General features: G+C 45.3%; 1 protein-coding gene across 2 annotated transcripts in view; it reads left to right on the top strand.

The window, feature by feature from the left end:
* The window catches only part of TANGO2 (transport and golgi organization 2 homolog), a 263,204-nt gene that overhangs the window by 234,829 nt on the left and 2,902 nt on the right, over positions 1–25,473 (top strand). For both annotated transcript variants that reach the window (XM_040416309.1, XM_040416308.1), the window contains exons 7-8: positions 18,059–18,212; positions 24,600–24,704. In XM_040416309.1, the coding sequence (XP_040272243.1) occupies positions 18,059–18,212; positions 24,600–24,704 (259 nt within the window). The remainder of the gene's footprint in view (positions 1–18,058; positions 18,213–24,599; positions 24,705–25,473) is intronic.

The raw sequence follows: 25,473 nt of genomic DNA, 5'->3' as shown, positions 1-25,473 counted from the left end.
GTGAGATATGTGCCCCCTCACAGTAGTTATGTCCACATATGTGCCCCCTCACAGTAGTTATGCCAGATTAGGTGCTCCCTCAAAGTAGTTATGGTAGATTAGGTGCCTCCTCAGTAAAAATGCCCACTTTTGTGCCCCCTCACTTTTGTTGTGGCCCCCCTTTTGCCTCCAGTCTGCAGCTTTATGGGAAAAAAAAAAACATACTTAGGCCTCATGCACACGACCGTTGTGTGCATCCGTGTCCGTTGTTCCATTTTCCGAGATTTTCTGCGGACCCATTGACTTTCAATGGGTCCGTTGAAAACTCGGAAAATGCACCGTTGTTCATCCGCGTCCGTGATCCGTGTTTCCTGTCCGTCAAAAAAATATGACCTGTTCTATTTTTTTGACGGACAACGGTTCGCAGACCCATTCAAGTCAATGGGTCCGTGAAAAAACACGGAGGCACACAAGCTTGTCTTTCGCGTTTGTGATCCGTGTCCGTAGGCTACTTTCACACAGACGGATCCGCAGATCCGTCTGCATAAAAGCTTTTTCAGACCTGAGTTTTCACTTCGTGAAAACTCAGATCCGACAGTATATTCTAACACAGAGGCGTTCCCGTAGTGATGGGGACGCTTCAAGTTAGAATATACTAAGAACTGTGTACATGACTGCCCCCTGCTGCCTGGCAGCACCCGATCTCTTACAGGGGGCTGTGATCAGCACAATTAACCCCTCAGGTGCTGCAGTTTAACCCCTCAGGTTCCGATCGGAGTCCCAGTTTAATCGCTGGGACTTCGATCGGTAACCATGGCAACCAGGACGCTACTGCAGTCCTGGCTGCCATGGTTACTTAGCAATTTTAGAAGCATTATACTTACCTGCGCTGTCTGTGACCGGCCGGGCGCTCCTCCTACTGGTAAGTGACAGGTCTGTGCTATAAGCAATGCGCCGCACAGACCTTTCACTTACCAGTAGGAGGAGCGCCCGACCGGTCACAGACAGCGCAGGTAGGTATAATGCTTCTAAAATTGCTAAGTAACCATGGCAGCCAGGACTGCAGTAGCGTCCTGATTGCCATGGTTACCGATCGGAGTCCCAGCGATTGGGGGAGATTTTAATTAGGGGGGGGGAGAGGGGAGGCCTCACTGGCCACCAATGAATTAAATACTGGGGAGGGAGGGAGGGGGGGCCGCACTGGCTACCAATTAAATACAGGGGAGGGAGGGGGGCAGCACTGGCCACCAATGAATTAAATACAGGGGAGGGAGGGGGCCGCACTGGCCACCAATAAATGTAATACAGGGGAGGGAGGGGGGCCGCACTGGCCACAAATTAATTAAATACAGGGGAGGGAGGGGGGCCGCACTGGCCACCAATGAATGTAATACAGGGGAGGGAGGGGGGGCCGCACAGGCCACCAATGAATTAAATACAGGGGAGGGAGGGGGGGCCGCACTGGCCACCAATGAATGTAATACAGGGGAGGGAGGGGGGGCCGCACTGGCCACCAATGAATTTAAAACTGGGGAGGGAGGGGGGTCTGCCCCCTCCTGCCTGGCAGCACCCGATCTCTTACAGGGGGCTATGATACGCACAATTAACCCCTCAGGTGCGGCACCTGAGGGGTTAATTGTGCTGATCACAGCCACCTGTAACAGATCGGGTGCTGCCAGGCAGCAGGGGGCAGTCATGTACACAGTTCTTAGTATATTCTAACTTGAAGCGTCCCCATCACTATGGGAACGCCTCAGTGTTAGAATATACTGTCGGATCTGAGTTTTCACGATATAACTCAAATCCGATGGTATATTTTAACATAGAGGCGTTCCCATGGTGACAGGGATGCTTCAAGTTAAAATATACCATCGGATTGGAGAAAACTCTGATCCGATGGTATAATAGGGACTCTTGACTTTACATTGAAAGTCGGATCCGTTTGCAATTGCACCATATTGTGTCAACGTCAAACTGATCCGTCCCCATTGACTTGCATTGTGAGTCAGGACGGATCCGTTTGGCTCCGCACGGCCAGGCGGACACCAAAACGACTTTTTTTTTTTACTTTCCTTCATGTCTGTGGATCCTCCAAAAATCAAGGAAGACCCACGGAAGAATAAACGGACACGGATCACGGAACTACGGAACCCGTTTTGCGGACCGCAAAAAAAAGGTTGTGTGCATGAGGCCTTACCTTCTTCCCTGATGATGCGCTCCCACACTCCCATCACGCTGCTGGCCGATTCCTGGGCTTTCAGCGCTCCTCCCACAGCCAGCATTGCGATGTGCGGCCTGCAGGGGGAGCGCCGGAGCTCAGAAGAAAAGTGAAGCAGGGAGCGGAGAGAGCTCCCTGCTTCACTCTGGAGACGACAGCCCGGCAGTGACAAGAACTGCCGGGTGAGTATGTGCCCACCCCACACACACACTTGCCTCTGCGCCCCCTCTTGTATTGTCACTGTACTTCATGCCGTGCCGTGCCAGAGCGCTCCCATTACATGTGAGTGCAGTGGGCCCCCTTCCCCCCGCACCCTCTGCACCCGCGATCGTTACTCCCCTGCTTATGGGCATCACCACATGCAAAAGCACCCATATTATTAAATTATGAAAATATTTAACCCATACGGCAAAACGGGATTGACAATCAAAATGGACAATTTTTGGTCACTTCACCTCCCCCAAAAAAGTTGAATAAAAGTGATAAAAAAGTCATACACACCCCAAAATGGTATCAATGAAAAGTACATATCGCCTGACAAAAACCGAGCTCTCACACTGCTCCGTACACATAACTACAAAAAAGTTATATAGGGGTCAGAATATGGCAAAGAAAAGAAAAAAAATCATTTTTTTCAAGATCTTTATTTTATTTCAGTAATAAAATGCAATATAAGCAATAAAAATGTGGTATTGCTGTTATCGTACTGACCTGGAGGAATGTCTTCAAAACAAAACTCGTAAAACTGTGGCAGAATTGCTTTTATATTTCCAATTTCACCCCATTTTGAATTTTTTTTTTGCGAAGTTGTATGCAATATTAAATGGTGCCATTACAAAGTACAACTTGCCCTGCAAAAAAACAAGGCCTCATACGGCTATGTGAACAAAAGAATTAATGAAAAAAAGTTATGGGCCTGGAAAGGCAGGGATTGAAATGCAAAAATGAAAAATCTTCTGGGGGTGAAGGGTTTAATGTTCATCACAGAATAGGATAGAGAAGGTTCCAGGGATGCTGTAGCTGCATAACAACAAATATTACAAATGAAAGTTTTAAACTTTGAGAACTCTCCCAGCAGGTTATTTCCTGTGATCTTCATTGATCTGTAGGGAGTTTATTCACTGAGCCTGTGCTGCATATTGTATGTTATATTTCCAAAAGAATAGCCTTCTTAAATAGCCATTTATGCTTCCATAACTGTGCATTTGATCTGCTGACCTATTCCACTTTCTGGCATTCTCTAATTGGTGCCCTCATTAGACTGCAATGATCTCCCAGTTATCTTCATTAAACTCCTATATAATAGCTTATCCCATTTGCTGCTAGGGGAGAGTTCATTAGTAAACCTCTATCTACAAACATTACCGTCTTTGTGTAAGTAAAACTGTGCTTTCCAAAATGGACTTCTCCCCAAACCGATTATCATCCTCAAGAGTTATTATTGGGACATTTTTATCATCCTGTATTCGCTCACAGGGAGTCTCTAAATATTATTCCCATCATGTGCAGAGATGGGCACAGCATTTGCTGGCATCTTCTTGTAGATTACATTTCAATACCACAGTTGTAGCATCTGAAGTTCAGAATTTTAAGCAGGCCAAAAAATTCTCAGCCTTCCCTTTTTCCATACTAACACAAAGTCGCTTTTAGTGCTCATGCACACGGCCATTGCAGTTTTTGCGGTCCGCGAATTGCGGATCCGCAAAACACGGATACCGGCTGTGTGTATTCCGCATTTTGCGGAACAGAACGTCCTGCCCTCTATAGAACTGTCCTATCCTTGTCCTTAAAATGGACAAGAATAGGACATGTTCTACTTTTTTTTGTGGGGCCGTGGAACGGACTGATGCGGACACATCTTTTGCATCCCTGTGCTATGAAGTCCGCAAATCGATTTAGTTGAGTGTGCTATAACAGTGTCTTTAGTAAAGTACTGGAGGGGGTTTATATCTCGCCCCAAATTGCTCAGATGGGTGAGATAAAAGGAATACAAAACAAAGCTGTATGGTTTCACAAAAGTAGTCTGCTGGAACTGGTTTATTCAGACTTTATAGAATGGTAGGTAGAATAGGTAGAGGGACCTACCATTCCAACTCACTCCAGTATAGCTATTCCTCCTAGCGTGAGGTGTTCGCAGGGGAAGTCACTGGGATTGTTACTGAGGAATAAATGGAGGCCACAGGCGGTCAGTCTGGGTCAGAGCCTTGACGCTGGTAGACCTGTCTCCTGTAAAAGAATTATATATATATAAATAGTCTGATCTACGTGGAATTTGTACCTACGTGAGGTAGAATCCACTGTTTTGTTAGCGCCCAGACGGGCCAGGACTTTGATTTAATGCTTGTGTTATTTTGGTGCCATGGCTTCACCCCAAGTGCTAATCTAACTTGAATGCCTTGTTTTGTGCTGGATACAAAATAAACTTTGGAGTTTGGACTTCTAAGACAGCTGAATCCAGTGATGTCTGTCGTTGCTGGCCCTGTGCACACACAGATCCCTACAGTATTCACCTGGCCATGCACATTAGATGCATGTTGGCCGAACTGATTTATGGCTGACCATCTGATGTGTATATTAGTGTTCTATCTCTTTCCCGACAGCAGATGTTGTGGGGAAAAGGTGAGGTATTTGGAGTTCATCATGCCTGATCCTTTTGATCTCGGGGAGGAAAGCCACCAACAGAGGTGTCTAGCAGCAGCTTACTCCCCTCACCCTTTATGTGAGTATGCTGGAGAGTCAACTGTCGGCTGACCAGAGTTTTGGTAACAGCTATCTTTTTTTGTATGGCTGCTTTGGTACTCTTCGCGATTTTCTGTGTCTTGTCTCGGCTTCAATCAAGTGCATGGGGCTAAGCTGCAATTCCAATAACTGGCCACTGCAGTTTCTAGAATAAAGATGCAAACCTTTTTTTCTAAGTTTGTACAACCCCCTTTAAAGGGATGGATAGCAGAAATTTTTTGTATCCCTTTTTTTCCTATTCTTTTTTTATTTTCTGACTGCAGATTTTTTTAAATTCTGTTTTCTGAACATAATTGTGGGGGCTGCCATCTTGCCTGAGCTGTTCTTAGAGGGCATCTGTCAGCAGATTTGTACCTATGAAACTGGCTGATCTGTTTCATGTGCGTTTGGCAGCTGAAGGCATCTGTGTTAGTCCCATGTTCACATGTTCCTACATTGATGAGGAAAATTATGTCTTAAAATATACAGATGAGCCTCTAGGAGCAACTGGGGTGTTGGTAAACCTAGAAGCTCTGCAACTGCCGTGGTCTCTGAACTTGTATTGACTTTAGTAGAAGTTAGGGACAGGCGTGCACATACAGCAGGTCAGTCAGGTTCATAGATACAAATCGGTAGATAGATGCCCTTTACTAGCAATTACAGAGCATTTAGTGATGTGCTTTACAGCAGCCACAAGGGCCATAGACACAATGGACAGGAGGGGACTGCATGCACTTCTGTGAGTGGGTTTTCTAGGCATGCACTGTGACCGGTACAGAGATCAGGAGGGAGTAGAGTAAATGGTGGATCCTGTGTTATCAATATATAAAGGTGATATCTGTCATTCTAATCCTATTGTTAATGATAAGCAGATAATGGGAGTAAAGTGATTTGAACAGACCAAGAAATGCTGTCTATTATAAGGCTTTAGTGGCCAGTGGGAAAATGTAAGATGTTGTGTAGATATTGACATGAAAAAAATAACATCACCAAAATTATTTTGAAATGTTTAGCATAAAAACATTATATAAACAATAGGTCATTTTCTGATGACACATCGCCTTTAAGTATACAATCTTAAGATGCATTTCCAGTTAGATTATGGTTGCTTGTTGTCTCTGTGAAGGGTTAATGTACGTACAAGGGAAGACACCTACAGTCTAGGCTATCTCTCTCTGAACTCAGTATGTTTATAGCATGCCTAATGATGCAAGATTAACTGGGGAGTCATTGAAAGGACATCCAATTCAAGTGCAAAATGTTATCTGACTCAAATAGATGAGGAAAAGAAGGCTCAAGACCAATATGGATTTTCTTGTGATTGCTTCACATTCCATCACAGATGTCCCCTGTTGTTGCAATTCACTCCCAAATCGGAGGATTTTTTTTTGTTTTTGTTTTTTTTTACTAGCTGGCTTTTGAAACATATCCCATGCTGATCCATTACACATTGTCATTCCTTTCTGTTACACTCGAAAGCACTGACTGACATTTAATGGTTAACTGTGGTTCTCCAAAGACAGTCAAGTGCATTGTGTATGCAACTCTTGTTCTCTTCTATTCGAGGTGACAGGCTTGAGTTCAGAGTGCTATAACATGACGCAGTGAAATGTCTGATAGCATTTATAGTACTCATGAAGGTAATGGAAATCGCAATGCAGAAATACAAGCTCAGGTGAATACTGAGCAAATAAAATATTTGGTTTTCTAACTTCAGTTCAGGTCATTATTGATTCTTTTTACTGCCTCTCATTTTTATAGTACATGTACAGGGAATGTAAGCACTCTTCTTTCCCTTCCCCAGTGGATCATTCATTTAAAGGGGTCCTCCACTCTATAGATTTTGATGACTTGATAGGTCATCAGTATCAGATCGATGGGGGTCCATCACATGACTCCTGCCAGCACTGGAAACTAGTGGACAGAGACAGAAGCAGATGGCTCTGTCTACTGTGCTGGTGTACCGCAGCTCATCTCTCATTCACTTTCTCCTCCATCAATGTCTAAAGAATGGAAAAACCCTTTAATTTCCTTCTTCCGATCATAGGTAAATATTTCAGCCAGGTCATAGGAAGTCGGTAAACCTGCAAGTGTGTTTTTGGAATGTGTGAAGAAATGAACATGGGGAAAACCTATAAAAGCAGAGCAGATGTTGCTGTGCTCAGATTGTCTCACGTTGTATTCATGGGGATACGGCACCAATTTATAAAGTGAAGCATTATATTTCTATTACATTCTTTTTAACTTTTCATTTGTTACTTGTTTCCATCTAGTCATCCATTAAAAGTTAGATTGTTAGCCTTACGTAAGTCTAAACTTTATTTTAAGGGTACTTTCACACATGCGTTGTTTGATAACGGCAGGCAGTTCTGTATGCAAATGGATACCATTTGTAGACGGATCCGGATGCGGATCCGTCTCACAAATGCATTGCAATACTGGATCCGTCTCTCCGGTTGTCATCCAGAAAAACAGATCCGGTATTTATCTTTTTCACATTTTTAAAGGTATGCGCAAACCGCAAAACCGGATTCGTTTTTCTGGAACACTTGGGGCCGGATCTTAATGCATTTCAATGGAAAATAATGCTGGATCCAGCAAGTGTTCCGTAATTTTGGACGGAGAAAATACCGCAGAATGCTGCAGTATTTTCTCCGTCCAAAAACCATACAGTGACGGAACTGAAGACATCCTGATGCATCCTGAACCGAGTACTCTCCATTCAGAATGCATTAGGATAAAACTGATCAGTTTTTTCCGGTATTGAGCCTCTAGGACGGAACTCAATGCCGGAGAAGTTTAACGCAAGTGTGAAAGTACGCTAAAGGTACTGTGCAAGGGTGGGGTGGGGGTGGGGATTTGGTTCCCACCCCTCTCTTCAACTTGACTAGACTTGTGAAGGAAAGATTATTTACCTGCTTCCCAGTGCTGGTTCCCTGTCCCTTCTCCGCCATTTCTGTGATGCTCTGCTGAGTTCCCTCCCTGTAAACATCTGGGTTGACATTGCCTGCAGCCAATCACTGACGTCACTGGCTCCCCTTACGTCATCACGCAACGGTATCCAGTGTCCGCTGCAGCAATGTCAAACCAAATGTTTACAATGAAGGAGCCCAGCAGAGCATCACAGGTCGGAAGGAGAAGATGCGAGGAGCCAGCGCCAGAAAGCAGTTCAGTAAGCTTCCCTTTACAGGTCTGAACAAGTGGGTCCCCCATTCTTTACAACCCATTTAAAGAAAACTCCAAACAGAATACAGCATTTTACTAAACGTACCCAATTTGTGTCAATAACCATATCCTAGTATTCTTTTTAGGCAATCGTCCTCCACATGCTTATATTCTTGGAGTGTTGGTGCAGTAGTTCTTTCTGGAGATTCATTTGGCAATCACTACTTCAAGGTTCAGGAAAAGAGGCAGTAGTTGGCAAAACCATTTGCCCTCAGTCTGTGCCGTACCGCTGTAGGTGCAGGGTCATGTCATCATCGCTGGCTGCCCTCTCCCTTGACTGCCAACATTTTATAGTGTTGGAAAGCAGCATGCCCTCTGATAGCTTTAAGTGCACCTCCACATTTTTGTTTGATATTGTAGCTAATTATTTCTTACTTTTAAAAGGTTTCATGCCATATTGAATATAGTGTAGACAATTCCAAGGTTGGAGTACAGCCCCTCCTCTGGGGAAGCTGAATATCAGTATGTACACAATCCTCTCTGCAATCTGTTTCCCAGCATTGCACCAACATCCAAGCCTTGTCTGGTATAACCCCCTCTAATGATAATTACTCTGCTCACCTTGCCTTGGTCTACACAGCAAAGATAAAAGTAGGTACAAAAACCAGGAAATATTTTCCTGAGTGTGCCCCAGTGACAAGCGTTAAAACTTCAATATTTCAGGATTTATGAAAACAGGTTTATAGCAAACATTTTCTGATGACACATTCCTTTGATTTCGCACAAAATTGGCAAAATATAGATCAGTGTTAATAGCTTGTCACCCTGTTCAGAATTCAGGATGTACCTTCCATAATAAAATTGTACTCTGAGTGGTTGCCATAACAATTAAGAGACCCATTAAATCAGGAGTGTAGCCCAAATGTTACCTGGATATTCCCTTTTCCCATCCCATATTACTTCTCTGTTGCTTTTTGGATTAACATGTGAAGCTTGGTGGGTGTAATGTAGTATGTAATGTATGGTGAAGGGTGAGCCTGCACCGCTTGGCAATACCATATTATTATTATTATTATTATTAATTATTATTAAAGCGCCATTCATTCCATAGAGCTGTACATATGATAAACGGTGCACATACATAATACAGACAATTGCACGAATTATAAACTAGACGAGCTACAAACTGGTACAGAAGGAGAGAGGGCCCTGCCCGTGAGGGCTTACAATCTACATGGTATGGGAGAAGGACACAGTAGGTGCGGGTGAAGTTGGTCGTGGCGGTATAGAGGCAGCAGGGTCGCTGGTTGTAGGCTTGTCTGAAGAGCTGGGTTTTCAGGTTTCTTTTGAAGGATTCCACTGTAGGTGAGAGTCTATGTTGGGGTAGCGAGTTCCAGAGTGGGCGGGAAAAATCTTGGAGGCGATTGTGGGAAGAGGTGATAAGAGGAGAGGAGAGAAGGAGGTCTTGTGAGGATCGGAGAGTGCATGTGGGGATGTATCGGGAAAGTAGCTCAGAGATGTAGGGAGGGGACAGGTTATGGACGGCCTTGTATGTATTTGTTAGTACTTTGAAGTGAATTCGCTGGGCAATGGGGAGCCAGTGAAGGGATTGGCAGAGGGGAGAGGTAGAGGAGTAATAGGGTGAGAGGTGGATTAGTCGGGCAGCAGAGTTGAGGATAGATTGGAGGAGTGCAAGATGGAAGGCCACAGAGGAGAGTGTTGCAGTAGTCTAGGCGGGAGATGATGAGGGCATGTGCAAGCATTTTAGCAGATTCAAAGTTAAGGAAAGCGCGGATGCGGGAGATGTTTTTGAGTTGGAGGCGGCAGGTGGTGGAAAGGGCTTGGATGTGCGGTCGGAAGCAAAGGGCAGAATCCAAGGTCACTCCAAGGCAGCGGACTTGGTTGACCGGGGATAGTGTGCAGCCATTGATCGTGATAGATAGGTCTGTTGGGGGGGTTGAGCAAGATGGGGGAAAGATGATGAATTCTGTTTTATCCATGTTGAGTTTTAGAAAGCGAAAGGCGAAGAAGGATGATATAGAAGATAGACATTGTGGGATTCTTGATAGTAAGGTGGTGATGTCTGGACCAGAGAGGTAGATTTGTGTGTCTTCAGCATAAGAGTGATACTGAAAGCCATGGGACTCTATGAGCTGTCCCAGGCCAAAAGTGTAGATAGAGAAGAGCAGGGGTCCTAGGACAGAGCCTTGCGGGACACCAACAGAGAGGGAATGAGGAGGTGGTGCGGGAGTGGGAGACGCTAAACGTATGGTCTGTGAGGTATGATGTGATCCAGGAGAGGGCCAGGTCAGTGATGCCAAGAGATGAGAGAGTTTGCAACAGAAGGGAGTGGTCAACAGTGTCAAAGGCAGAGGACAGGTCAAGGAGAAGGAGGACAGAGTATTGTTTCTTGGTTTTGGCTGTTAGTGGGTCATTGGTGACTTTGGTAAGGGCAGTCTCAGTCGAGTGGTGGGGTCGGAAGCCAGATTGTAGGCGGTCAAAGAGGGAGCAGGAGGAGAGGTGAGAGGACAGTTCTGAATGCACATGTTGTTCAAGTAGCTTTGAGGCATACGGAAGAAGTGATATGGGGCGATAACTGGACAAAAGATGGGTCAAGTAAAAGGCTTTTTGAGGATGGGTGTAATGGCAGCATGTTTAAAAGCAGAGGGGAAGACACCGGAGGTTAGTGATAGGTTGAAGAGATGAGTTAGTGCTGGGATAAACACTGTGGTGAGGTTAGGGATGAGGTGGGATGGGATTGGGGTTAGGCTACTTTCACACTAGCGTTTGGGTGTCCGCTTGTGAGCTCCGTTTGAAGGCTCTCACAAGCGGCCCCAAACGGATCCGTCCAGTCCTAATGCATTCTGAGTGGAGGCGGATCCACTCAGAATGCATCAGTCTGGCAGCGTTTGTCCTCCGCTCCGCAGACGGACACCTGAACGCTGCTTGCAGCGTTCGGGTGTCCGCCTGGCCGTGCTGAGGCAAACGGATCCGTCCAGACTTACAATGTAAGTCAATGGGGACGGATCCGTTTGAAGTTGACACAGTATGGCTCAATTTCCAAACGGATCCGTCCCCCATTGACTTTCAATGTAAAGTCAAAACGGATCCGTTTGCATGATCATGAACAAAAAAAAAAAAAAAAAAAATTTTTATTTTTTTATTTTTTGTTCATGGTAATGCAAACGGATCCGTTCTGAACGGATCTAAGCGTTTGCATTATAGGAGCGGATCCGTCTGTGCAGATACCAGACGGACCCGCTCTGAACGCAAGTGTGAAAGTAGCCTTAAGTGCACAGGTGGTCAGATGAGATCTGGAGAGTAGAGTGGAGAGTTTTTCTTCTGTATTTTTATATTTAATTAATATATGTAAGGCTAGGCTCGCATCTGCAGTGTAGGTTCCGAAAGGAACCTCCATTGCAGATTTTGGCAAAAATACTAGACAAAAAACCTCTGCTGCAGCTGTATTTTGTCCAGCAGAATGACAAACCTGACAAACCCCATCATAGTCAGTGGGATCCATTGGGCAGTGTTGCTGTCCAGCATATGCCAGATGCAGTGCTGCGGTTTTTCTGTTCCTATATCTCCACAGAAAAGCTGAAAAATGCCTCAGATGTGAAGCTGGGAATCAGTCATGTTAAACTACATATATCATGAATACAGTTAGGGCTGTATTAGACCTGGCGATAGTCGGGCAGATCATCGCTAACACGTATGGTCTTGTCGGAGTAGCAAGCAACACATTGATATGGCCTCAACCTCATGCGGTTCATCATAAGTTTTATAACATCCATTCATTGACGACCCAGGAGCATAGAGCATTTTCGCACACAGATCTATCCGGAGATGCGGAACTAAACATCTTTTCTCGCCCATATTCATTGGGGGACACAGAGACCGTGGGTATAGCTATGTCCTCTAGGAGGCGTTGACACTAGTAAAAGCTGTTAGCTCCTCCCCTGGCAGCTATACCCCCTCCAGCCTGGAGAGAGAGCTTCAGTTTTTTCTAGTGTCAATAGGAGGCAAGACCTCCCTGCTCTGCAGGGATCTCCTGAAGCTTTTTTATTTTAGTTTATTTTTTTCCTTCTTTTTCAGATGGGAAAACAGTGGACGCCTCGCCTCCCTGTTCTCCAGGGGTCGAGTTGCGCCAGTGCCGGTCACCCGCACTGCTGTCTCCCCCACAGAAGACAAGGTGGACCAGGGCAGCCTAGCTCCCCTGCATCCCGCCAGCCAAGGGGTCACCTAGGTCCGCCAAAGAGAAGACCCTCCCGCCATACCAGACTCCTGCCATTCCGGTGCCAGCTGCTGAGGAGGTGACCCTGCTTGAGAAGGTGACCTTATGGGCCCACTTAGGGAGGGTGAAGAGAAGAGGAGGAAGATGAGGTGAGTACACGGGACTAGGTAAGTATGTTAACCCTCTCCCTCCCTCCCTATTTGGAAAGCATCGGGCTCTCTGCTTCCCCCTCCCTCCCCAGGCCAGACACCGGGCTTCATTTATCCCTGGGGCAGTATCCCTAGCCCTGGACCTTTTGTGGATTCCCTCCCCTCTGTACCGACACATTAAGTGCCCAGCATCGCCGGCGCTGGCAGAGTAGCGGCACTGATGTTTCCACTTACGCACATAGGGGCTTAATGGCCCTTTCTCCGGCAGGCACTGTTAGGCACAGCGGGCGGCCGAGCGCACCGCTGTGCTCTGAATTATTTGTTACCTCGATACAGGAGGGGAGCGGAGGAGGTTCCCGCTCCCCAGCGCCATAATCCGTCCATCCAGGGAGCGGGCGCTAATCGCGCTGCTCCAGTAGAGAACCGCCAGCACTGTGTCTGGGCGCCGTTAAATTTAGGCCCCGGCTTCATTTTGGGCCTTCCCCTTCCATCTTCCCCCGGCCCGCGCGGCGTCCACGACCGGAGAGCGCATTCAAATGTGACATATGTCCCGGGCGGCGCACTTCCCCCTCTGTGCCCCGCTGGCCTGACAGTACAGGTCGGCCGTGTCCATAACTTAGGCCCCGGCTTCGCGGCCTACTAGGCCGCACTCTTTCATCCCCGGGTATGGGGGCGGCGGCGGCTTAGGTCTGGCGCAAATTCTTCCCCCCTCCCCCAGAAGCCTGCAGAGCCCCGCCCCCGTTTTTTTTTTTTCAAGGCGGTTAACCCTTCCTGGCCAGCCATCTCTTGAGGCTGGCGCAGGATTGTGCCTATCTGCAGGGCAATGGGTTTAATGCTGCTGATTTAACCCCTTCCTGCCTCTTGTCCCCTGAGGCTGGGCATCCCGGTTTTATTTAAAAATAAAGTCCATAAAAGATTCGGGTCCTGCCCCATTAGGCCTCATCGCCGCTGGACCGCTCTGTCTGTATCAGACTGGGCCCGTGTCCTAGTACGGACAGAGGAGGACCTCTCAGTTCCCAATCCACTCTCCGGGGTCACTTGATTGGTATTCTCCACCTGCGTAATTCAATGGTGGATCTCCGGACCTTCCCAATCACCATCCGGGCCGTTTGGTTGATAGGCACCACCTGCGCAATCCTATGGTGGACCTCCGGACCTTCCCAATCACCCTCCGGGGTCGCTTGGTTGATGAGCATTGCCTGCGTAATCCAATGGTGGACCTTCCCAATCACCCTCCGGGGTAATTTGAGTGATAAATCACTACCTGCGAAATCCACTGATGGACCAATGGACCTTCCCAATCACCCTCCTTGGTCGTTTGGTTGATATTCTCCACCTGCGCAATCCACTGGTGGACGTCTGGACCTTCCCAATCACCCTCCGGGGTAATTTGGTTGATAAATCACCACCTGTGCTATCCGGTGAGTGAACCTCTAGAAGTTCCCATTCCACCCCCGGGTAGTTTGGTTGATAACTCCCACCGGCGAGCCTGTGACTGCCATGGCAAGATTCTGAGAGGTAAGACTACACACAGCGGGCCAGAGCAGGATATTTTCCTCCTCAGTCACCTCCACACCCCCACCCTTCCTCCCTAGCATCAATGGCATCCGAGGTAGACAGCAATACTTGTCGTATGCATTACCCCCTTCGTTAGGCGGGGTATTTGCACTACTACTGGATGCAGTACTCCCTTGGATATTACCTCCCTCCATTGGGGTCTACCGCACTAGAACTTTTCAGTGCCGGCAGTAGGCGTTCCCCCTTTTAGTTGGTGTGGAACTGCATTCCCACTGGGGACAGTACTATGTGGATTAGCCTCTTCCATAGGTGGCGCTATGGCATTATCCCTGGTTCAGTGTTTACTGTCTGTCTTACCCCCTTACGTAGGTGGGGAATTGATATGCGACTCTCCATATGCCTTGCCCTTTCCGTAAGAGGCGTATTCTCTCTACTTGGATTCAGTTCCTGCTAGATGCATTACTGCATTGCCACACTTCATGGTGGAGTACTTGCACTACGACTGAGTGCAGTGCTTGCCGTAAGCATTTCCCCCTTTCTTGGTGGGATAATTGCAACATTGCCCCTTCCACAAGTGATCCACTACCGTGGGGAATGAGTACACGTCTTGGATGTTGCACTTCACCTACGCCACGGCTATAGGTGCCTTAGCTTCTTCTACAAGTGGAGCGTAGCGAGTATCGTTACACGCTGGTGCCCTGTATTCTTACTATATTGGTATTTCGGTGCCGCCAGTGGATACTGTGGCTGTTTCCACGTTGTGTCCTTTTCCTTTGGTTCCGTTTTGGGGCATGAATATGACAACCTCTCTCCTCAGGGGGTTTCCCAGCGTCTCCCATGTGTCCTAGCGTCCCCCATCTCCATGGTCCTCCACTGTTCCAATGTGTCTTCAGCAATATGTAGTGCGTACACCATGGCACGTAATATTGTGATTACGTCCCAGTAAGTCGAGTGTTACACGGACTCTATATTCTCTTTCCACCATTCCTGATGTGGGAAGTGGTTGTTCTGGCACTCTGGTTTAGCTTTGCAGCCTGTTCTCCTCCGCTGGTGCGGATTTTACGCTGGTACTAGCGTTCGCAGTCGCTACATTGGGGCATTCCCTCAGGTAGGGGTTTTACCGTGACGCTGGCTTGGCGGTTGCTCCTGTTCAACGCCCTTCCCAGGTGGAGTGTTTAAGGTTAGCTCTCCTTCCCTGGGGCAATATGATACCATGGCTTCTACCGGATTCCTCTACTCTGCCCCTCAGTTTGTGCTGGCGGGGCACGCTGCAGCTCCTACAGTATGGGGGTCCTGGAGTAACCATTACATACTCTGGCTCCTCCTGCACGGCTCCTTCGTCAGGTGATGGATTCTTCTAACGCCAAAATCGGTGGTGTACGCTGCATGGCCTCCTCCTTAGGCGGAGTATGGCACCGCCGCTATCATCCGGTGGCTACTTCTGTGTACTGCCAGTCTCAGATGGGGAATGGGCTTCGCCCTGCCCCTTTTTTCCTTCCGTTTGTTCCTTCTCCGGCTCAGGGTTCACGGCCACTCCGCAAATCTTGGTAGCTCCCACGTTACTACTTCCCCTCATCTACGTTGATGCAGGGTATTGGTTTTGTGGGTTTTTCTTCCAGTCTTGTTCCGGACCGACTATTGGGCTGTGACGTTTTCCATATTCCTCCTTCTACAGGAGAATCCTACCCGTTGATCCTGGGTATACTACCCATATCTACAACTACCTCTTTAGAGACTTGACTAGTGACTGCCATGTCAGTCCAATGTAGTCATGCCTTTTCACTGCACATTCCGTGGCTAGACTACGAGACTCACCACGCCAGGCTGAGCGGGGGTGCTGTCACGACTGTTGATGGAGTTTCGTTCCTGGACCGGAACACCCCTTCTATTCTTCCTCCTCGAGGCAGGAGGTTTTTTTTCTTTTTTTTTTTTTCTTCACTTGGTCTGGTCAAAATTTCCAGTGATTCTCGTATCGTCTCTACTTTCACCTATCCAATGTGTTGATTCCTTGGCTTGCGGTTGGACATGCCTCATTCAGGCGTTCCTTTCTCCGTGGTTTATCAGCCAGCTTCTCAGTCTCCCCACAAGCCTCTTCGGCTCGGGGGACATTGGTGGACCACTTACCGTTTTCGTGGAGCGCTTCCCTTTAGCAGGGGTGGATCCTGCGGTCCTGGGTTTTTGGTTGGCCATTAGTTCCTTACTGGGTCAGATTCGGCGCTGTGTATCCTTTCCAGCATTCTCTGACTCACCTGGGGCCCATAATACCTTCCTTCAGGGATGGCACATACGGTTTCTCCATACCGTCCTCCTTTACCGCCTTGGGATCTGACCTTAGTCCTTTCAGCTCTCCGGAATTCACCCCTCGAGGGTGGCAATTGCATGTCTGCATTTGCTTAAGCATACTGCACCCGGGGCAGGGTTCCGCCCTTCGGTGTCACAGCTCATTCCACCAGGGCGGTGGGGCACTCTTGGGCTCGGAGGATTCAAGGTTCAGCAAGGCGCAGTTGTGCAGGGCGGCTTCTGTCCTCCTTACGCACATTCACAAAATTTTGCCAGGTGCATACTTATGCATCGGTGAGCGCCGCCTTTGGACCGCATGGTCTTGCAGGCAGCAGTTCTTAGTTGCCTGCAGGGGCGCTTGCTCCATGGGTCTGTGGTTTTCCCTCCCTGTGGATTGCTCTCAGACGTCCCACGGTCTCTGTGTCCCCCAATGAATATGGGCGAGAAAACGAGATTTTTGTAAAACTTACCAGTAAAATCTCTTTCTCGCTCTTCATTGGGGGACACAGCACCCACCCAGTATTGTTGTTTGGCCACAGTTGTGGCTGTTGCTGGTTAGAACCTGGTTCGGTTCTTGGCATTGTTGCTGTTCCACGTTTTTTCGTTGGTTTACTTGCTTCTCCTACTGCTTCTCACAAACTGAAGCTCTCTCTCCAGGCTGGAGGGGGTATAGCTGCCAGGGGAGGAGCTAACAGCTTTTACTAGTGTCAACGCCTCCTAGAGGACATAGCTATACCCACGGTCTCTGGGTCCCCCAATGAAGAGCGAGAAAGAGATTTTACTGGTAAGTTTTACAAAAATCTCGTTATCCCTCCCATTGTACGATTCGCCGATCACGTGGACACATCTTCAGTCACGTGAATAGCCGCCAAGTCATTGGGGTCGAGGGCCGTGGGGAGAGAGAAGGTATCCGGCAACTGTCTACTAACCCGGCGGTAATGTATGACGTTCACATTATTTACTCCTGACATTATATGGTCAAGATACTTGAGATACGGACATATCTTCACAACAGATTTACCCTGCAAGAGATATATCATAGGTTATACGCTCTAAAGTGGCACGTTCTCACTTTCCATCTAAGACCCATCTTCATATGGGACATTTGTTCTCAGCGTCCCCTGACCAGGTGGTACGTCTCCTATCTCGCTCCACAGAGACTCATCAGCCATCCATTATCTACTATAGCATTTTATACGGCTGTACAATGGAGCTCTAATTCTGGTGCACCACTGCGCATGAATGCTATTCAGCTACTTTTATGTTTATGTGCTATTTAATGTCTGTATATATAGTTTTACTGGTGGTGTTTATTAAATGCTTTATTTTTAACCAACTTTGTTGTCCAGGGCTCCCTGATATCTGAGTGCCCCTCAATAACCACTTACTCTTTTAGAGATAAGCTGCCACTGATTACCCGATAAATGAGCAAACGCTCATTCATCGGGAAATCGCAATCTTTAAGCAGTTTTTAAAAAATACAAAAAAATAATTGTTTGCCGGCGGCAGATTGTGTTGTCTTATCTCAGTCTGCTTGCAGCAAATAATGATCCTGTATGAGGATGAGCAGTGGCATTAGCGATCGCTCCTCCCCATACTGTGGAGGAGATCACTGCAAGTAATACAGGGGTCTCCATGATGACGAGCAGGTGGCAGCTTCATCTCCTGGTGTAATACCAACCTAAGAATATGAAACCCTAGTTACCTGAGAGAACATTCTGATGCTTTACTATTGTTATCTATTTTTGTTATGATATTTAAACTTTTTTTTTTTTTTACTATTTATATCTCCTGCAGGACTGTATGGCGTGAGCTGCAGCCTGCTAGATACCCCTTGGAAGAAACTCCAACATGGGAAGAAACTGTTTGCTGACATCATCAAAAAGAGCCAGGACATTGCCAGAGAAGACCTAGTACAGGAGCTTATTAAAGTGATGAATAATGAAGAACCGTAAGAACAAAATGACCTACATTTTCTTATGAAAGTGCTACAGCAGCAGTTCTTTCCCTTGGTCTCCAGAAGGCCAAGCTTTTCTAAAAGTAGCAGTCTTACTAGATCAAGCCAAGCAGAAGTGCAGTGTGCAGCTATTCCTTCTATTTTCAAGTTTAAATATAAATGAAGTTACAGTTAAAGGGGTATTCCTGTGTGTGTGTGTGTGTGTGTGTGTGTGTGTGTGTGTGTGTGTGTGTGTGTGTGTGTGTATATATATAATCTATAGGTGAAACTCCAAAAAATTAGAATATTGTGCAAAAGTTCATTTATTTCAGTAATGCAACTTAAAATTTGAATATTGTGAAAAGGTTCAATATTCTAGGCTCAAAGTGTCACACTCTAGTTACCTAATTAATCCATACCCCCTGAGCAAAGGGTACCTGAGATTGGGACTTTGTGGTTTCATAAGCTGTAAGCCATAATCATCCAAATTATAACAAATAAAGGCTTGAAATTACTTGCTTTGCATGTAATGAGTCTATCTCATATGTTAGTTTCACCTTTTAAGTTGCATTACTGAAATAAATTAACTTTGCACAATATTCAAATTTTTTGAGTATCACATACAGTACAGACCAAAAGTTTGGACACAGCTTCTCATTCAAAGAGTTTTCTTTATTTTCATGACTATGAAGGCATCAAAACTATGAATTAACACATGTGGAATTATATACATAATAAACAAGTGTGAAACAACTGAAAATATGTCATATTCTAGGTTCTTCAAAGTAGCCACCTTTTGCTTTGATTACTGCTTTGCACACTCTTGGCATTCTCTTGATGAGCTTCAAGAGGTAGTCCCCTGAAATGGTCTTCCAACAGTCTTAAAGGAGTTCCCAGAGATGCTTAGCACTTGTTGGCTCTTTTGCCTTCACTCTGCGGTCCAGCTCACCCCAAACCATCTCGATTGGGTTCAGGTCCGGTGACTGTGGAGGCCAGGTCATCTGGCGCAGCACCCCATCACTCTCCTTCATGGTCAAGTAGCCCTTACTTTCAAAGTTTTCCCAATTTTTCGGCTGACTGACTGACCTTCATTTCTTAAAGTAATGATGGCCACTTGTTTTTCTTTACTTAGCTGCTTTTTTCTTGCCATAATACAAATTCTAACAGTCTATTCAGTAGGACTATCAGCTGTGTATCCACCTGACTTCTCCTCAACGCAACTGATGGTCCCAACCCCATTTATAAGGCAAGAAATCCCACTTATTAAACCTGACAGGGCACACCTGAGAAGTGAAAACCATTTCAGGGGACTACCTCTTGAAGCTCATCAAGAGAATGCCAAGAGTGTGCAAAGCAGTAATCAAAGCAAAAGGTGGCTACTTTGAAGAACCTAGAATATGACATATTTTCAGTTGTTTCACACTTGTTTGTTATGTATATAATTCCACATGTGTTAATTCATAGTTTTGATGCCTTCAGTGTAAATCTACAATTTTCAGTCATGAAAATAAAGAAAACTCTTTGAATGAGAAGGTGTGTCCAAACTTTTGGTCTGTACTATATATATATATATATATATATGCAAGAAGTTTATTCACCCATGTGAATACATGACGTTTCAGCTCAACATTAGAGCCTTTCTCAATATATATATATATATATATATATATATATATATATATATATACAGTATATGTGTGTGTATGTGTATATATATATATATATATATATATATATTAGGAAATTATAAAATTTTCAAATATACATGTACTTAAAACTTTACTTAAATACTCTTCTTATATCAGGTTGGTGACCCCTATCTGCACAGCAGAATGGTATAGCCCATAAATCAGTCAGTCCTGTGTAATGCATCCATGGCCTAACTGAAACATGGAATGAGTCATGTGACACCCCACTGACATTTAGTAAGCAGCAGTGTTACATGACATACATGTGCAGGGTCAGCACACAGGACACTTCCATGGATACTACATAGGAGTAATGGTGGAAACCGCTGTGGCTACTACAACAACCACTTCACTGTATGTGTGTTTACATGACTGCCTGTTTCTGTGTGATTTGTAAAATGGCTGCCTGTCTCCAGGTAATGTTTTCATGTTTTTAATAAAGTTAACTGTAAAATAAAATATAAACTTCACTTATACCAGTGCTTCTCAAATAGTGGGGCGCGCCCTCCAGGGGGGGCGCCAGGCTCCGTAAAGGGGGGCTCGTTCAGGGCCGGCCTTTGGGGTGTGCGAATTTCTTCTGTATAATGCCGGAAGGCAGGCCTGGCGGCCGGCGCGTCCCTCAGTGATGTCACATGTCTGCGCTGCCTGCTTTATGAATGAAGCAGACGGCGCAGACAAGTGACGTCACTGAGGGACGCGCCGGCCGCCTGCCGGCATTATACAGAAGAAATTCAGATATACGGTACTATTAGGAGTGAGGGGGGGCATGTTTAATAACTTTAAACGGCGGCGGCGGGCTCACTGAATCTGTGGATGGCACAGTTAAGGGGTGGGGGTCTGTGGATGGCACTGTTATGGGCTGGGGGGGGCACTGTGGATGGCACTGTTATGGGGTGGGGGGTCTGTGGATGGCACATATATAACAGTGCCAGCCACAGATCCCCCTGTAACAGTGCCAGCCACAGATCCCCCTGTAACAGTGCCAGCCACAGATCCCCCCATAAGTGTCCGTCATCCACAGATCCCCCATAAGTGTCCGTCATCCACAGATCCCCCCATAAGTGTGTGTCCGATCCACATTTCTTTCTTTTTTTTATTCTCTTATACGTTAATAAGGATACAGTGTTATGCAGAGGTGTACTTATAACAATTTTATAGACAAATGATACTATTTACAGTCGTGCGGGGGGCGCAAAATATTTTCTTCTTCCTAGGGGGGGCATGACAGAAAATAATTGAGAAGCACTGACTTATACAGACATGACATGCTGCTGCAGGCAGTAATGCTGTATATAGTGTATAAATATATATGTACTGCATCTCAATAAACTACTATTCGCCTGCTAGATATCTGGACAGCTAACTTAGTGCCAGAAGTCACATGACAGGCTTGAGGGTCACATGACTGACGCCAGCTTTCATCCTATTCAGATCTCCTACGGATGTATCTTACAGGACTGAAATTAGCCATACGATTTTTTTTCTTTAGAGAGAGGCTATTGTGCGGATATAATAAATGTCTGCAAGCAAAAAAATGTACACACATGTATATTAGAAGATTGTATAACGGCCTATTCTCTATAATAAATGTAATCATTAAACCGGAATACCTCTTTGAGATGTTGACTGTAAGCAGGGGTGCAGAGCATGGCAGTGATTTCCTTGATGTTGCATTCAAGCAGCAGCCAAGCAACATTTCCCTGCGTTTTTTTTTCACTCAGGATACAAACTAGGCAAACAGATGCCATACAGCTGGGTTTACATGTTTACAGGACTTCAGTTGCAGTTTGATAAACCAGAGCCAGGAATAGATCATAAACAGAGGATGCATGTAAAGGAAATGCTGAATCTCCTCTTTTCAAAATCTAAAAACCTGAACGTGGAAACCTAGCCTTAAAGTGAATTGCATTTAACAAAATTCTGAGTGCTGTAATTGACCCCTTAGTGACCACCAATACAGCTTTTTACGGCCGTCACTAATGGGCCTTAGGCTGGGCTGCCCCCTTATCACAGCGGCCCAGTCTAAGTGCTGCACCAGTCCCGCACATGAGAGCCGCGCTCCTGCTCTAACAGCCCGGAACGGCAGGAGTGCCAATACAAGCTGTTTAACCCCTTACATGCTGCAAGCAATAGTGCCCGCTGCATGTAAACGGCACCCCGCAAATACGATCGTGGGCTGCTGATGTGTGTAAAGGCTGGCTTTGAGTGTTTTCCAGCAGACTGTGCCTCTCTGGCGCAGCCCACTGGTCAATGTCAGTATAGCACTGATATATATAGGGATAGTGCATTGTATTTTAAAAGCAATCTAAATATTGCCTGTTATAGTCTCCTTGTGGGACTATTAAGTGGTAAAAAAAAAAAGTAAAGAACAAACAAACATTTAGTCAATAAAAAAAATTCCAATAAAAAAAACTTTTTTTTTCCCATTGAAAATACACTTTTCAATGAAAAAAAAATTGCAAAAATCTCCTCCACATGTTTGGTGTCGCTGCGTCCGTAACAGCCCACACTACACAAATATCATGTAAATTATCCCCTACAGGGAATACTGTGAAAATAATGGCAGGATTGCTCATTTATTCTTAGTCTCCACAGAATTTTTTTTATAACAAGCGATCAAAAAGTGTAATTTACCCCATAATGCTACCAATGAAAACTACAAGTCGTAGTTTTTAATGACACCATTAAAAACTACAACTTGTCCCGTAAAAAACAAGCCCTCACACAGCTACATAGACGGAAAAATAAAAAGTTATAGCTCTTGGAAGGTAACTATGAAAAAAGGAAGGAAAACGCTTGTTCAATAAGGCCAAAAACAGGCTGGTCATTAAGGTGTTAATGACAAATGACAGATATATCCGTCATGAGTGGGTGCTAGTTCCCACATCTTGACTGATATATCCATCATGATGTTATAGGTACTGCCCAGGGTACCTAAGAGGTTGCAGCGGAAGCAGTGCTGTATTACACAGCCCTGTTCCTGCCACCACTACCAAGATTGCAGATAATGCTGATTCTGACAATTTTGCCCCTCAGATGCTGCATTTAATAGCGACTGCGGCATCTAAGTTATTTGACAGAGGAGGGAGGCTTCTTCTGTCACTCTAATCCCCCCCGAGACACAATTACACAGTGGTGATGTGTTACTGTGGAAGTTGGGGGCTGAACAAAGGCGTCCATATCTGCCATCATAGTAAACTGCAAAAAAGCTCGAAAAAACTATGGCAGAATTGCTGTAAATGTGCATTTGTGCAAAAAAAAAAAAATTGGAATAAAAGCTCAATACATTAGTATATACACTGTGGAACGCCACAGAACTCATCCCACTTCTCCAGAGTCCATTGACAGGCCCTCTCATCCAACATCAGTGTCTGACCTCACAAATGCTCTTCTGGATAAATGGGCAAAAATTCCCTCAGACACACTCCAAAATCTCCAAGAGTGGAAGCTGTTTTAGCCGCACAGGGTGAACCAAATCCATATTAATGCCTATGAATTTTGAATGGGATGTCATAAAGGCTCATGTAGATGTCCTAATACTTTAGTCCATATAGTGTATATACACGATACGTCTGAATCCTACTGAGAGCAGAAAAAGCCTGCCTCATTTTTGTTTCCTGTTACCTCCTGCTTTAGAAAATTAAATAAAAAAAAAAAAAAACATTATGTTTTGCCAGGCTAGAAATATGTGGTGTGAACCTAGCCTAACCCTGTGTGAGATTAATTTCTCTGGACCAATGTAAAATATATATGTATGGCAAATCAAATTCTAACCAGAAACCTAAAATAAAAAATAGTAGGAGACCATATCTCCTGCTCTTGGACCATTATATATTGAAAATTGCAGTCACACCCATGCTAAACATTTTGCGTTAGGTCTGTTTGTCCTATATGAAACATTTTACCATGTGTCTTGTATTTTCCTGTGCCAGCTTGGTGCAGGCAGTGAGTTTACTTATCGTCCTTGTGTACTCTGAGCTCCCTCTAGTGCTGTTCAGTAAGAATATTTAGTTCCATTCATGTGGGTATAATGCAGAGAATATGAAAGCTGATCCATCAGGTTAATATGCTGCCCCGTGGAAGGACAGCCTAGTTCAGCTACAGGTCTGTACAACTACTAGCCAAAATGGCACAGACAATGATGTTCCATTTGGCTAATAAGAACACTGAAAGAATATAGACATATGGACACATAGGGCAGATTTACTAATCCTAAAGATGGGATAAGGTTAGACAGGCTGTCTAGACCTGCACCAGATTTATCACAGGGGCTCAGGCTGGAGGAGAAATCTGGTGCAGGGACAGACATTTTTCTCTGACTCTATACCGACTATTGGTTGGCTTAGCTTGCAACAGAAATTTATGCCAGAATTGTGGCACAATATTGCCCTAAAATGTTGCATTTTAGGTCATACCTCTTTCCCGGTAATCCCCTCTTTTTGAGCTAGGCGCAGTGAACTGTACCAAATTTGTTGCTATTTATGAAAATATCATGGTGCACCAACATTAGAAAATGTAGGCCATAGTTTGAGTCCTCGTGCATAGACTGTAAGTCTGCTTTATTCTCTGTGTTCCCAGTAGCCAGTGGTATGTTATCATATTTTTGTGTCATTTTGGCTAGGGCAGGCCATAGGTGGCAAGTCACTTAGATACTATATTAAGAGGGTATTTTTCATTTTCATTATTTTCTCAAAAATCTGAATTTGTCTCTCAGACAGTTACCAGACCCAGCTATAGAAGAACAGGGAAAAGACTTTGTCCGGCCAATCCTACGCAGCTATTCAGCAGTTTGTGTTCGTTGCCCAGGCTATGGAACAAGGTATGTTAAGTGTATTGCCACTAATTCTTCATCCCCATAACTGTCTTGGAACAGGCAGAACATAACACAACTTGGAGTTTGTCACCATTTTTAAAAGTAAAAAAAAAAAAAGTTAGTTTTGCAACACAAGGTTACAGTGCTCCCATATTTTGCAGTATTAAGTGTACAGGCAGTTATTGATGTATTACAGATATCATTTTTTAGGAATGTTGATTCTATCAGTCCATATTACTAGCTGTAATAGCACCAGAATGTTTAATAGGAACCTGTCATCCACTTTAGGGTGCCCTCACTGAGAACATTATAAAAAAGTGGGAGACACGCTGATTTCAGTGACCTATCGGTTATCTGCTGTTGTAAAGTGATTTCCAAGAACTTAGGGGTCATCTATTAAGACCGGCGTTTTAAGACGCCAGTCTTAATAAGCCCCTGCGCTGGCGGTGGAGCCACCAATGTTATGTAGAAGTGCAGGCCTCTCCATAACTTTGGCGTATTCAGCATTGGTCTAAATGTAAGCCAGCTTCCTCGTTGTCTTACATTTAGACCATTTTCACTAATAGGATCTTCTCCTTGACTTTAAAGCCCAGAAAGAGCAGGAATATAAATGAATTATACCGTATACAAGTTTTACTGTATCTTTTTCCATAAAACTATCTTTTTCCATAAAACTATATATCAGTCTGCTCAGCTCCTTCCGCTCTGTAACATTCTGCCTGCAAATGACACTTCATTTTCATGGTGACAGGTTCCCTTTCAATTCAAGAAAAAA

This window comes from Bufo bufo, chromosome 2 (genome assembly GCF_905171765.1).
Source record: "Bufo bufo chromosome 2, aBufBuf1.1, whole genome shotgun sequence".
Classification (NCBI taxonomy): domain Eukaryota; kingdom Metazoa; phylum Chordata; class Amphibia; order Anura; family Bufonidae; genus Bufo; species Bufo bufo.
This window is presented reverse-complemented; position numbering and strand designations above follow the sequence as displayed.